The sequence below is a fragment of the Protopterus annectens genome, chromosome 3.part1, assembly GCF_019279795.1.
Source record: "Protopterus annectens isolate FY-2018-M chromosome 3.part1, PAN1.0, whole genome shotgun sequence".
NCBI lineage: Eukaryota > Metazoa > Chordata > Ceratodontiformes > Protopteridae > Protopterus > Protopterus annectens.
Window position 1 is genome coordinate 687802746 of NC_056732.1, and position 13959 is coordinate 687816704.

At 40.6% G+C, this 13959-nt stretch overlaps 1 protein-coding gene across 1 annotated transcript in view; it reads right to left on the reverse strand.

Annotated features, from left to right (window-relative positions):
- Positions 1-13959, reverse strand: part of EFR3A (EFR3 homolog A) — a 2300516-nt gene that overhangs the window by 571488 nt on the left and 1715069 nt on the right. The window contains exon 16 of the mRNA XM_044066245.1: positions 13624-13785. Coding sequence (XP_043922180.1) covers positions 13624-13785 — 162 coding nt within the window. The remainder of the gene's footprint in view (positions 1-13623; positions 13786-13959) is intronic.

Consider the following 13959-nt stretch of genomic DNA (forward strand, 5'->3'; position numbering starts at 1 on the left):
TGCTGGCATACAAATTAATCTGAGAATATATGCAAATCTCCTGTCAGACATGCTAACACAGATGACAAGTGTTTTCATTTTCTTCACAGAAGGTAAGAAAACCCCATTATTGTTGATGGGTCTTGATGCAATTAGTGTTTGATGTCTGCTGGGATCTTAACAGCAGGGCAAAGGTAGCATTTGCATTCCTCGACAGAATAATAATGTTAATATACGAAAGATCAGAAGTAAGAAATAAGGTGGGAGTGCCCCTCTCTGACAAGCTGTGTTTGAACACAGGAACCAGGCAAGGATGTCTTCTTTCCCCTTTGTTACTTGCTTTATATTTTCAGCCATGGGTAAAGTAAATGAAGGACTGACACATTCAGTGATATGATTGACATAGCAATCATGAAGTTATTTATTTATTTATTTTTACAGGTGATATTATTCTGTATTTGATAAATCCAGAAAAGAACATGTTGGTGCTGTGAAGTATTTAGTTTCAAGTCTTTTGGGAGTATAAATTAAATGGAAGATAAAAACAGCAGGGCAAGAGTTAAGTGAAAAAAGTTGATTCTAATCCTAGCACATGGTGGCTTAGGGTTACTTAATTTGAATGGGTACTTCAGACATTCAGAGGAAAGGTTCATATACACAACTCAAGCAAAAGATTATAAATCAAAGTGTAAACGAACAGTGATGAAATGGGGGGGGATGAGAGATTAGGATTTTGGATACAAGTCATTAAGTAGTATGGTAATAGCCATACAGAATGCTATACTTATAAAGCAGCAAAGAGCATTCCAAGAACTAAGACAGCCCAGGAATGGAGAAAGAATATTTTACCAACAGGGATTTCTGCAAGGAAGAATATAGAAAATTGACAAGGAAGGTAGCAGAAAGTATTCTAAGAACTAGGCTACTGCAGGAATGGAGAAAGGAGACTTAAGAGTGGTTCAGAAAACAGGCAAGTAATGAGCTGAAATGTACTGGAAGAAATTAAGAAGTGAACCACAGAATAAGGAAGAAACAACTTGGAAAGGAAAGATATGACAGTGGAATGACACTGAGCAGGTACTTGGGACTTCAGGTTAGAGACTGCTTTCCTTATCTGGGACTGATATAAGAGTATAGGTATAGATAAATGGACTGGCGAGTGCAAACTGAAAGACCTGCCCTGGCAGAGATTTCAGTTGAGACTAGAAGACAAGATACTATTACAAAAGTAGTACATATAAACATTGCAAGATAACTAGAAGAATCAGCCAGAGGAGGTTAGAAAATAGTGACAAAGAGAACAGAAAGGAAGATTAGAAAAGAAAAAAGGAAAATGAAATGTAGGGCTCTATACTATACAACAAAGACCGGAACATTTAGGATTTTTGCATGGAATTGTTTAGGTATTTTTATATCCCAAGTAGACTTCAGAACATTTTTCCTCAGAAAGGTATCAAATGTTGGAGATGTAATTGGATAGAGAGGGAAAAATTAGGTACTTATTTTTGGGGGGGAATTTAGCAAGTAGGAAGATTTTTTTTTCAAAAATCTTTATTGTATTACAAGAATAAAGCATAGATAACACCAATAAAGACATTTGTCATCAGTGATAATGGCAACATTAACCAGCAATTCCCAGCACATACCAACATATAATATACAATTAAACTATATACATGGGTGCTAAGCAAATAGGAAGATTTTTAAAATTCCATACATTGTACTCTAATGGAAATATTGGGGGGGTATTGTAATAACTAAGGCAATGATTCTTTTGAGAAGGGATACAGGATATGAATTGCCTACACATAGTGAGGCCTTATTAAGTTTAATGCTACTAGCAGCCAGAAAAGCAATTACTAGAAAATGGAAAGCAAAATCTAACTAACAGTAATGGAAGTTTTGAAAATTATAAAGATAAAATAACTGGATGTGGGATCTTTAGAAAAGGAAAGGAGCAAATTCCATAGAAATAAAAGGAAATTGTGGGAACAATACATGCGGAATTGTGCTCATGAGGAGAAGCGAGGTTTAAGGGTAAGCAAGAGCTGATCAATTTATTTAATGTTAAGAGTGAAATAAAAGTTTTAAAAGGAAAAAATGCATGCTGCACAATGATAAAGATAATGGAAACTTACTACAGGTCTCTTTCTTTTCTAGTAATGCATGTGAATTCATACTGCAACTTAAAATGTGATGATTTAATCTAGATGTTTAAAAAACAAAATTTATCAAAAAGCTGAGAATGAATGGCATAAACTGGGTAAGATGATATATATTGGAAAAGTAAATGAAAGTGAGAAGGCAGTATGTAAAAGACTTACAAAAGTATAAGAAAGAAAATGAAGTTATATGAACTGAATAAAGTGAAGATAAAACATGCGCTTTCAAATAAATATGTGAACTGACAGATATGAAGGAGGAGATCATGCCACATTTAGGTAAAAGAATAATATAACAGGAAAGTCTAGTATTCAGATGTAGAAATAAGTGTGGTTATTATTGTGAAAGAATGGAGAAAATAACAGTAGGTGTGGTAGGATAAGTAAAGCGTATGTACAGTAGAAGGAAAGGAAGACAAAATTCAACAGGAAGGTGCCAAGAATACAGGAGGATGCGAAGAGTATGTTAAAGAAAAAAGTAACAATGTAAGAGTTAGAGGATGTGACAAAAGAGGGTATTATACAATGTATGCCAGTAGAAGACGCAGTAGGTTTTTTTCAGAAGTAATAAGTGAAAGGTTAAAAGACAGTTTGAGGTATGAAGAGGTATATTTAGGTATAATAAACATTTTGTGGGGAAAAGGGTAAACGTTGTGAAATGCAAAGTGGAGACCGGTAATGGTATGTAGTCTAAATGATAATGAAAAAAATGCAGAAATGGCTTGATGTGATACTGGAAAAAGTACTGCATGAAGGTGTTTTAGGAATAAAAGGAACTGTTAATTATAACAAAGGAAACAATGTATTGTATAAACAAAAAGGAGAAAGAAGGGAAGGTTGTAATGATGACATTAAAAGCATTCGATAACACAGATCATAAACTACTGTGGAAGACTACAAAGGTATATGACATGGGATGGAAAGTGGTGAGATACCGTCAAGGTATTTACAGAAGTACATGGATTAAAGTAGTGGTAAATGATGGACAAGTAAAAACAAAAGCAGTAACAGTGTTAGGCAGAGATACTAAATGAGCAGAGTACTATTCAGCTTAGCTGTGAATGCAGTTAATGGTACATAGACAGAGAAACGATGGAAGTTACACTAAAAATAAAAAAAATAATTGAATTACCTCTGATATTAAGGTATGAAAATTCTGAGAATAGCAATTCTCAGAATTTTTGAGCCCCTGTCACTGAAATAAAAACATGAGATTAATAAAAATATGCCGAAGTTAAGACTGAGGCTAAAATAGCTACCAAAGCCAAAAACAATCACAAGGTATTTTTACTTTAGTTTATAATCTCAAAAGCACAACACAGCAAAGTGCTGAGTTGATTGTAAACAATGTTTCCTACACTGAAGTTGAAGATACAAAGAACCTACTGACCAATAAATTTAGTTCTAACTTTACCCCTCTCCACTCAGTCTGTCAATGAAGGTATACCTGAAACTAGCTCGCCTCCAGATATCACACAAGCCAAAGTCCTAAAAGTGCTATCAAAAGCTAAAGTACTGCACTGATGGGTCCTGACAATATCCCTGGATGCATCTCAAATAGCAGGAGGAATGATTTAGCCAAACCCCTAAACAACACTATTCAAGCTCAGCCTCCATACAGGTTTTGTACTAAGCAAATGGAGAACTGCTGCAGTCATTCCCCTGCATAAAGGAGGATCTTCCACAGACCCATACGTCTGACCAGCCTCATATGCAAAGGCATAGAAATACATATCATGGAATTAATCAATCAGGACAGCGGAAACCTCCAAAACACTGGACCCACCTCAGTTTGGATTACTCCAGGGCAGGTCATACTTACTCAGCCTTGTGGATTTTTTTAAAAAGGTTATCAAAGCAAGGGTTGAAGCCAAAATGGTACACACCTCATACCTTGACCTGGCTAAAGTTTTTTACATAATTCCCCCCTCAGGCATACTACAAAAGCTAAATGCCTATGTCACCAGCTGGAATGCCAAATGGCTCACAGATAATCAAAATAGGGGATGTTACCTCCACAAAGAGACAGTCACCAATACAGTCCCCCAGGGTTCTGTCCTCTGTCCTCTCCTTTTTGGCATCTACTTTCTGAAGTAAAAGCCAATACCAAAGGGCTCTGTTAGATTAAGTTTGCAGATGACTACAAGCTTGGAACAGTCAATGAATCACCAAATAACCATCCTATAGGAAGGTATGTCCCAAATAAATACCTAGTGCCAAAAATCATGAACTGAAACTAAATGCCAAAAATGCATTATTGTATACTTTGGGAAGTCATCTACCTCTATGGAACTACTGCACTGACCATACACCCCTAAAAGTTGACTCAGTTGTTTGGGAACTTACTTGGAAACTGACCTAACTTTTGATTAACATGTGTTTCTAGTTGTAAGAAAGTCCTTCTGTATTGCACAGCTTATAAACAAAGGGACTGTGCCTTGATATAGGAATGTCTTTGATTGATTTCTGAAGCAATATTGTAAAGGTACTTATTTATTATTTTTATTTTATTTGAAATTTGTTTACAAAGCCCAACTTGGAGCGAAGCCAATTTTCAGCGGAGGCCCGGGGAGAAATGTTCCAGATGCATGTCCTTGTAAATAAGTGTTTGTAAACAAAGCACCCCTGTTTTTTTGCTGTAGGCCATGGAATCTTTTACGTCGAACATGGACTACCAAAACTCTGGCAGATGTGACCTTAGTTTAACATGTCATCTGAAAAATTACACATTCAGGATGTGCAGACCCCCAAATGTTTCACTGCAGTGTTAGTAATGGAAAATGACTCAAAGCACCTGGGGCAGAAATAAAACTCACAATCTTCTGATGTTTGAGCAGAAAAGATGTGAGTTCAACTTTTTGAGTCACTGACTCTTATACATTTCTTTTTTGAATTACCATATCACGAAAGGTAATTATCTTAGATGGTGAACTTGATAACATGGAAGCCATATTATTCTCAACAATGTAATATCCAGTAGGGGACTATAAAATGGATTTTCAACATTTCACCTTCTTCTCCTCAGAATCCTCAACTTCCTACTCTTTTCTTCTGAAAACAGAGGATAACATGTAAAAACAAATAAAAGATGAGGCTCTAACTGGTGCTAAACCAGTCATTGGAGACCCTGAAGGCACTTAAGATTCTTATGCAGCTACATAGTTAAACAAATCCTCACACCCAGCCTTTTACATAACCTGTAACAAGGAAGAGACAGATGAAGATACTCTCAGCAATACTGGCTACAACATTAAGTTCTCTACATCTACCTGTAATATATATATATTTTTTTGAAAACACGAACTGGCATAGACGTCTCACCTTCATAAACAGAAATGTAATGTGGTCACTTCTGCTTGTGTTAGTGATTCTGCAAAGCAGATTACATTTCATTATCATTTTTTTAGATGTTTTCTACATGTTAAGCTCTTTTGGGTTTATTCTACATCTCTATAGACCAAAATTCCACTGTAACAGCTACAAACAAATGCAATCTGAAGGTCATGCTGCTCAATGCTAAAAGTTTAAATTTCAAGATGCACTCACTAGAAGCTCTCCTTAAAATGGAGAATGTAGACATCTGTGCTGTAATGGAGACCTGGTTTAAAGAGGCAGAGAGCACCCCTGCGTTCCCAGGCTACAACTCATTCCATACCTTTCAGCCCCAGAATACGTCTGGAAGCTCCAAAGGTGGTGGTGTCGTCATATCCTTAAAGGATACTCACACCTCTAAGACTGGTAGCCCAGCACAATGCATCCAAAATATTTCAGGTACAACACTGGGTAAGACGGTGATACAAGTCAAAGCCTGCTAAAGAACCCTAAACATGTTTAGTGCTAACTTTACCCCAAGGCCCTATCACCTGGAATACTAGAAGGTCCAATACTTTCATATGGGTGACTCAACTAACCCCTTCCATCAACTGGAAAACTATTCATGTACCAAATGTACAGGCCCAAAGCCTGGTACCTACCATTTCTGTGGGTAAGACGGTGATACAAGTCATAGCCTGCTAAAGAACCCTAAACATGTCCCTAGACACTGATCACCATGCAAATCTCTATCTCACCTACACCCCCCACTAAGGTGACCACCCTGAAAAAATTCTCTAAAGCCAACTTTGGGCTACTAAAAACAGAGGTGGCTAACTTCTCGACACCCATGCCAATGGAAAATAGCTGCATGACTGCTGAACCATACACCAATGCACTGTACGAGCATGTACACAAATGGATGGTCCTTGCCATACCAACTAGAACAAAGACCCGCTCCTCCAAAAAAAAGGAAGCCAATCTGGTGGTCACCAACCATCAATAAACTCTACAACAGAAGGAAGAAACTGTTGCAGAAAAAAAGTCACAAGACTGGAAAACCTCCTTTATCAGTCTCAACAAAAAGCTGAGATCCCTTATCAGATCCTCTAAAGCCAGCTATGAAGGCAGAATTGCAGTTGACACGAAAAATAACCACAAAGCCTTCTATAGCTATATCAAAAACCTCAAAGGCAATACTCAGATTTGCTCTGAGTTACTGCACAATGCCACCTCCTATACTGAGCCAACAGATATAGCCAACATACTGGCCGATATATTTAGTGCTAACTTTACCCCCAAGGCCCTATCACAATACTAGAAGAAAGCCTGGTACCTACCATTTCTGTGGGTAAGACGGTGATACAAGTCATAGCCTGCTAAAGAACCCTAAACATGTTCCTAGACTCTCACTCCAAGTTCCTAAGCACCCTGGAATCTATCAAGGTAAAAGCTGCATTGTCCAAAGGCAAGAATACAGTGTCCATGGGACTTGATAATATCCCTAGCTGCATCCTACATGAGCTACAAAATGAACTGGCACCACATCCTGTGCCCTGTTCAATCACAGCCTTAACTCAGGCTATGTCCCTAACGAATGGCACACTGCTACAGTCATCCTGCTCGATAAAGGGGGAGCAAATACAGACCCTGCGAACTATCGTCCCACTAGCCTGATGAGTCTGGTATGCAAAGCTACGGAGTGCATCATCATGGACCTGCTTAACAAAGATATAGGCAATCTCCAAACTCTTGACCCCACACAGTTTCGCTTTGTCAAGGGGAGATCCTGCCTGCTGAATCTGGTTGACTTCTTCGAGGCAGTCAGTGCATACAGCCTACCTCGACCTGGCCAAGGCCTTTAATACCATTCCCCATGCAGGTATAATTGATAAACTCACCAAAATAGGCATCAATCCTTACATGACTAGGTGGGTTGCAAACTGGCTCACAGACAGGACCCACAGAGTGAAAGTTGCAGATTCCAAGTCAGACTGTCAACCAGTCAGGAGTGGAGTCCCACAGAGCTCGGTCCTGGGCCTTCTCCTGTTTGGCATCTACTTCTCAGAAGTCCAGGCCAATACAGTAGGACTTTGGTTGACCAAGTTCACTGATGACTGCAAGCTAGAAGTCATTATCAACTCCGCAAGTGATGTAGGCATCCTACAAAAGGGCCTCTCTGAGACCAAAGACTGGGGTCGGAACCATGGCCAGAAGCTTAATGCCAAAAATGCATTATCATCCCCTTTGGAAAAAACTGAGTTCCCACGAATTACCACATTGATGGGAGCCCACTGAACACTGAAGGGTCCATAAGAGATCTGGGCACCCAGGTCGACAGCCACCTCACTATGATTGGAGGAACTCCCTGGTCAGCCTCAGTAAAAAGCTGAGATCCCTCATAAAATCCTCCAAAGGTAGTTACAAAAACAAAATCACCACTGATTCTAAAGACAACCACAAAGCATTCTATAGCTATGTCAAGAATCTCAATGGCAATACTCAGATCTGCTCTGAGTTACAGCACAATGGCACTAAATATACACTAAATATACAAAACCAACTGATATTCCAACATCCTGGCAGATAGGTTCAGTGCTAACTTTACCCCCCTCTCACCCCTTAAAGGGCCTATCTCTATACTGGAAAAATGCAAAGTCCCTGTAATCACAGCTGCACAGGTAAAAACCACACTCTCCAAAGCCGAGAACACAGCATCCATGGGACCTGACATCATCCCAGGCTGCATTCTACATGAACTACAGAATGAACTGGCACCCCACCTAAGCACCATGTTCAATCATAGCCTCACCTCAGGTTTTGTGCCCACTGAATGGCGCACAGCGATGGCTATCTCACTCCACAAATGGGGAGCCACCACGGACCCCGGGAACTACTGCCCCATTAGCCGAATGAGCCTGGTCTGCAAGGCCATGGAATGTATCATCATGGAACTTCTAAACAAAGACATTGGTAATCTCCAAACTCTGAACCCCCACCCAGTTCGGGTTTGTAAAAGGCAAATCATGTCTCCTAAACCTGACAGACTTCTTTGAAGCAGTCATCAAAGCCATAGATGAGGGTAAGGTGGTTCACACAGCCTATCTAGATCTTGCCAAGGCTTTTGACACCATCCCCCACTCTGGAATTATACATAAAACTCACTAAACTAGGTGTACATCCCTATGTCACAAGATGGGTTGCCAACTGGCTCAATGACAGAGCCCACACTGTGAAAGTACCAGACTCCAAATCAGACTTCAGACCAGTGAAAACTGGAGTACCACAGTGTTCAGTCCTGGGTCCTTCTCTTGTTTGGTATCTACTTTTCTGAAGTACAGGCTAACACAGAATGTCTTTAGCTATGAAGTTCGCAGATGACTGCAAACTAGGAGCCATAATCAAAACTCCTAACAATGTGGACATCCTACAAAAGGGCCTCACTGAGACAGATGCCTTGTGTCAAAGCCATGGCCTCAAGCTCAATGCCAAAAAGTGAACTGTCATCCCCTTTGGGAAAAACTCTGTACCCATGAGCTACCACATAGGTGGTAGTCTACTTAACACTGAGGAAATCCTTCTACGTGGCACATCTCATCACAAAAGGTTTCTCATCCAGGAAAAAAGAGGTCATTGTTCCCCTCTACTCGTCACTCATTAGACCCATTATAGAGTACAACGTCCCTTTTGGTATGTACTTCACAAGACATCTACAACAACTGGAAAGGCAGCAAAAATACCTCACAAAGAGGAGTACCGGACTCAAACGGATGCCCTACACAGACCGTCGCAAAAAACTCCAACTTTACTCCGTCGCAAATCGCCTAATCATAGGCTGGTACTAGGCTATCGGCCCTAGGGCCTATACAAGCCTAGCCATAACAATTCCCTGGTTATTTCTTCCCACACTATTTACTTCCCTGGACCCCTGTCTAGCAGGGTGACTGACTTGATCCCCGGAGTGAATTTCCATTCTCCCATCCAATAATCAAGGTTCCTTTTGAAGAGGGCCAAAGAGGTGCTCTGCTTGACATGTATGGGCAGTCTATTCCAGAGTCTGGGGAGTCTGTGTCAGGAACCTATCCCTCCTGCATGTTTTGTTTATTGTGATAACAAGGTTTAGATCTCTGGAGCGTGTAGCTCTGAGGGATTGGGATTTCTTTAAGTGTAGCATGCCCGACAGCTCTGGGTTTGACATGGCCTTGTATGTTAAGCAGAGATCGCATTGGAGTAGACGATATGCAACAAAGTATAGCTGGAGTTTTTTAAGGCAGTCAGCATAGGGCATCTGCTTTAGGCCTGTGATTCTTTTAGTGAGGTATTTCTGCGGCCTTTCCAGTTGTTGCAGATGTCTTGAGAGGTACATAGCAAATGGGGCATTGTATGCTATAATGGGTCTAATGAGGGATGAGTACAGTGAGACAATGACCTCCTTTTTTCTGGATGAAAAGCCCTTAGTGACAGGTGTGCCACAAAGAAGGATTTCCTGATTGTTGTGGCGATGTGGTTATTGAAGGTGAGACCACTGTCCACCTATGCCCCTAAGTTTCTTATCACACTTTCGGTGTTTAGTGTACTGCCACCTATGTGGTAATTCACGGGGTACATGTTTTTTCCCAAAGGGGATATCTATACATTTCTTGGCATTGAGCTCTGGCACCAAGCATCTGTTTCTGTAAGGCCCTTTTGTAGAGTATCTACATCATTTGGGGATTCAATAATGGCTCCCAGTTTGCAGTCATCTGTGAACTTTGTTAGCCAGAGTCCCTTAGTGTTGGCCTGTACTTCAGAGAAGTAGATGCCAAACAAGAGAGGTCTCAGGACTGAATCCTGAGGTACTTCACTTGTCACCTGTCTGGAGATGGATTTGGAGTCAGCTACTTTTACAGTGTGGGTTCTGTCAGTAAGCCAGTTGGCAACCCATCGAGTGACGTAGGGATTAATGTCCAGCTTAGTACGTTTATCTATGATTCCAGAGTGGGGGATGGTGTCAAAGGCCTTGTTGAGGTCCAGATAGGCTGTGTGGACTGTCTTACCCTCGTCTACGGTCTGGAGACTGATTCAAAGAAGTCAATCAGGTTCAGGAGACAAGATTGGCCCTTCACAAACCCAAACTGGGTGGGGTCCAGTGTTTTAAGGTTGCCAATTTCTTTGTTTTTAAGTTCCATGATAATACGTTCCATGGCCTTGCGGATCAGGCTTGTCAGACTGATGGGGCGGTAGTTCCTGGGATCCAAGGTGATCCTCCCTTGTGGAGTGGGATAACTGTAGCCACTCAGTGGGCATGAAGCCTGAGGTAAGGGTATGATTAAGCATATCACTTAGGTGAGGTGCCAGTTAATTTTGTAGTTCATGTAGTACACAGCCCGGGATGTCATCTGGTCCCATGGATGCTGTATTTTTAGCTTTGGAGAGTACGTTTTTTACCTGTGTGGCTGTTATTACCGGAATTTGGCACTCTTCCGGTATTGAGATGGGCCATTTAGGGGGTGAGAGGGTGGTGAAGTTGGCATTGAATCGATCTGCCAGGTTATTGGCAATATCCTTAGGAACAGTATATTTAATGCCATTCTGTTGTAGCTCACAGCAGATCTGAGCAGTGCCATTTAGATTCTTGACATAGTTATAGAATGCTTTGTGGTTGTCTTTGGAATCTTTGGCAATTTTATTTTCGTAACTAGCTTTGGAGGATTTCATGAGGGATCTAAGCTTCTTACTGAGGCTGGTAAGGGAGTTTTTTGTATCCTAGGATTTTCCTCTTTTCTGCAACAGTTTCTTCCTTTTGTTGTAAAGTTTATTTAGGTGATCTCTGCCTAATATACAAAGCTATGTGAAACCCAGAGCTGCTGGACATGCTCCATTTAAAGAAATCCCAATCACTCCGATCTACACGGTCTAGGGACCTAAACCTTGCCACCACAACAAACAGAACATGCTGGAGGGATAGATTCCTGTCCCAGAAACTTCCCATACTCTGGAACAAACTGCCTATCTATATCAAACAAAGCTCCTCATTAGCACTCTTCAAGAAAAATCTTGATGATTGGATGGGAAATAGGAAATTCACCCTGGGGATCACCTCTGTGGCTCTGCTCAACAGGGGCACAGGAAAATAATTTTCTTGGATGGCAAAAGCCAGGGTACCTTTTTGGCTAGGCTTATATAGGCCCTAGGGCCAATAGCCAAGTACCTACCTATGAACCTCACCTACGACCACCACACTGCCACTGTGGTCAAAAAGTCCTTCTATGTGGCACATCTTATAACCAAAGGTTTCGCATCCAGGAAGAAAGAGGTCATCATCCCTCTCTACTCACCACTCATTAGACCAATCATCGAATATAATGCCCCATTTGGCATGTACCTGACCAGACACCTACAACAGCTGGAGAGGCCACAAAAGTACCTCACAAAAAGGATCCTAGGCCTTAAACACATGTCCTACATGGACAGGCTCAAGAAACGTCAGCTGTTCTCAGTCTCTTATCATCTACTGAGAGATGATCTCTGCTTGACTTACAAAGCCATGTCCAACCCAGCCCTACTTGAAATGCTACGCCTAAAGAAATCCCAATTCCCTTCGTGCCACACGCTCCAGAGATCACAACCTCATTACCACAATTAACAGAACATACTGGAGGAACAGATTCATCTCCCAAAGACTGCCCATACTCTGGAATAAGCTTCCCATTCATGTCAAGCAGGGCACCTCGCTGGCCCTCTTCAAGAGAAATCTTGACGAGTGGATGGGTAAAAGAAAGTTCACTCCAGGGATCATTCCAGTTGCTCTATTGGACAGGAGCACTGTGAACTAACATCGGGTGGCATGGTGCCTGGGCAATTCTTTTGAGCTAGGCTTGTAAAGGCTCCAGGGCCATTAGCCTAGTACACACCTATGAACCTACATTTACAAAGATCTCAACAAACTGAAGCAGAGCGCTGCTATTTTTCCACAGTTTACATCTCATTCAGTGGTAGACTTAGCTTCTTCTTCCATTCCTCCCATGCTCCTATTTGTTTCTTTCTGAAAAGTACGCCCCAAGAGCTTTCAATCTCCAAAGGCAATTTTAAAACTTATTTTCACAATCCAATTTAATATTTGTTCATCTCAAACAAATTCTACATTGTACATAGAAATCCTTTTAACAGCTGACTTTCACAAGTTTGTTTTATTGAGGTTTGTGGAAGACAAAGAACTAAAACTTGGTCAAATTGCTGAGACGTGACAAGTCAAAATGGTAAAACATAAGAAATACTAAAAATGTGGAAAGTGGATTAACACAAGAATGCATTAAAAATCCAAGCAAATCCTAACCAATACATGGTGAAAAATGGCTCCCTATTGAAATGTCAGCACTCAAAATCCTGAGTGCCGACAAGCCAAAAAAGAAAAACTACAAAAGAACAATAAATCTTGATCATCACTCTACTCTTTTAAACATTTTTTGCAGGAGTCAAGTCCCCCTTCACCTCTCGATATGGGGGGCTAAGCACACCACACCCCCTAAACTTGTACATACTAAGTCCGAGATAGTTATACCTCGGAGAAAGGGGAATATTCTAAGAAATGGCCATCTCAGACTTGGTATATGTAAGTCTGTTTTTTCAGCCATTCATTTTCTGTGTTTTGGAGCTCACGCTAGTGGGTCCCAACATTTCAAAAGGTTACCAATGAAAACTGATTAACAAATGTGTACATAGCTACACCTTAAAAATCCTCTTGGGAATTCAAGGTAGTTCAATCAACCAATATAAGCACGAAGAAGCAATAAAGATGGTTCAAGCTAGTGCTGGGTTTTGAATATGTGACTGTGAAGCCAACAAAAGTTGCTGCTGGCATGAGAGTGATGCAACCGCTAAAACAAGGGTACTGCTTACCAGCAAAGGAACTGAGCATGATAAAAATACCCACATGTTGAATAAATTATTAAGCTGCCCTCTCAAAGAAGGACTATAAAACCCTTTACAGCAAGTATGGAAGGTAGGCACTTTAAGAGAGCTTTTCTGTCTTGCCTACCACCAGTTTATATTCCGTAATCAATGAAATACACATTTGAACTTTTCTAAAATCATGCTGGTTACCTTGCACACACTCTGGCAATGAAAGTAAAACTAAGCAGAAACAAACTGGCAATCAGCTAATGCAGTGTATTTCCATACTGTACTGTACCTGCAAGGCAATGGCAAGTCGGATAAGGTCAATAATGACTTCTTCATTGGCTAGCTCAATGGTAATAAGAGCAAGTGTTGTATATAGTAACTCAAAGTTCTTCTCAACATTGTCTTCTATTTTGCAGCCCAGGTAGATGTGTTTATATAACTGCTGACCATGCTGAAAATAAAAATACATGTCAAAGGTAGCATAACAAGGTCTATAAGACATTTTTACTTATTTACTTGCATGTCAACCAAATAAAAGGACTGATAATAGACTCTTTTCAGCAGTAAACAAGGTTACAGTGGTAAATACAATATACAGAACAGTTTAGAGCATATAACCAAATGG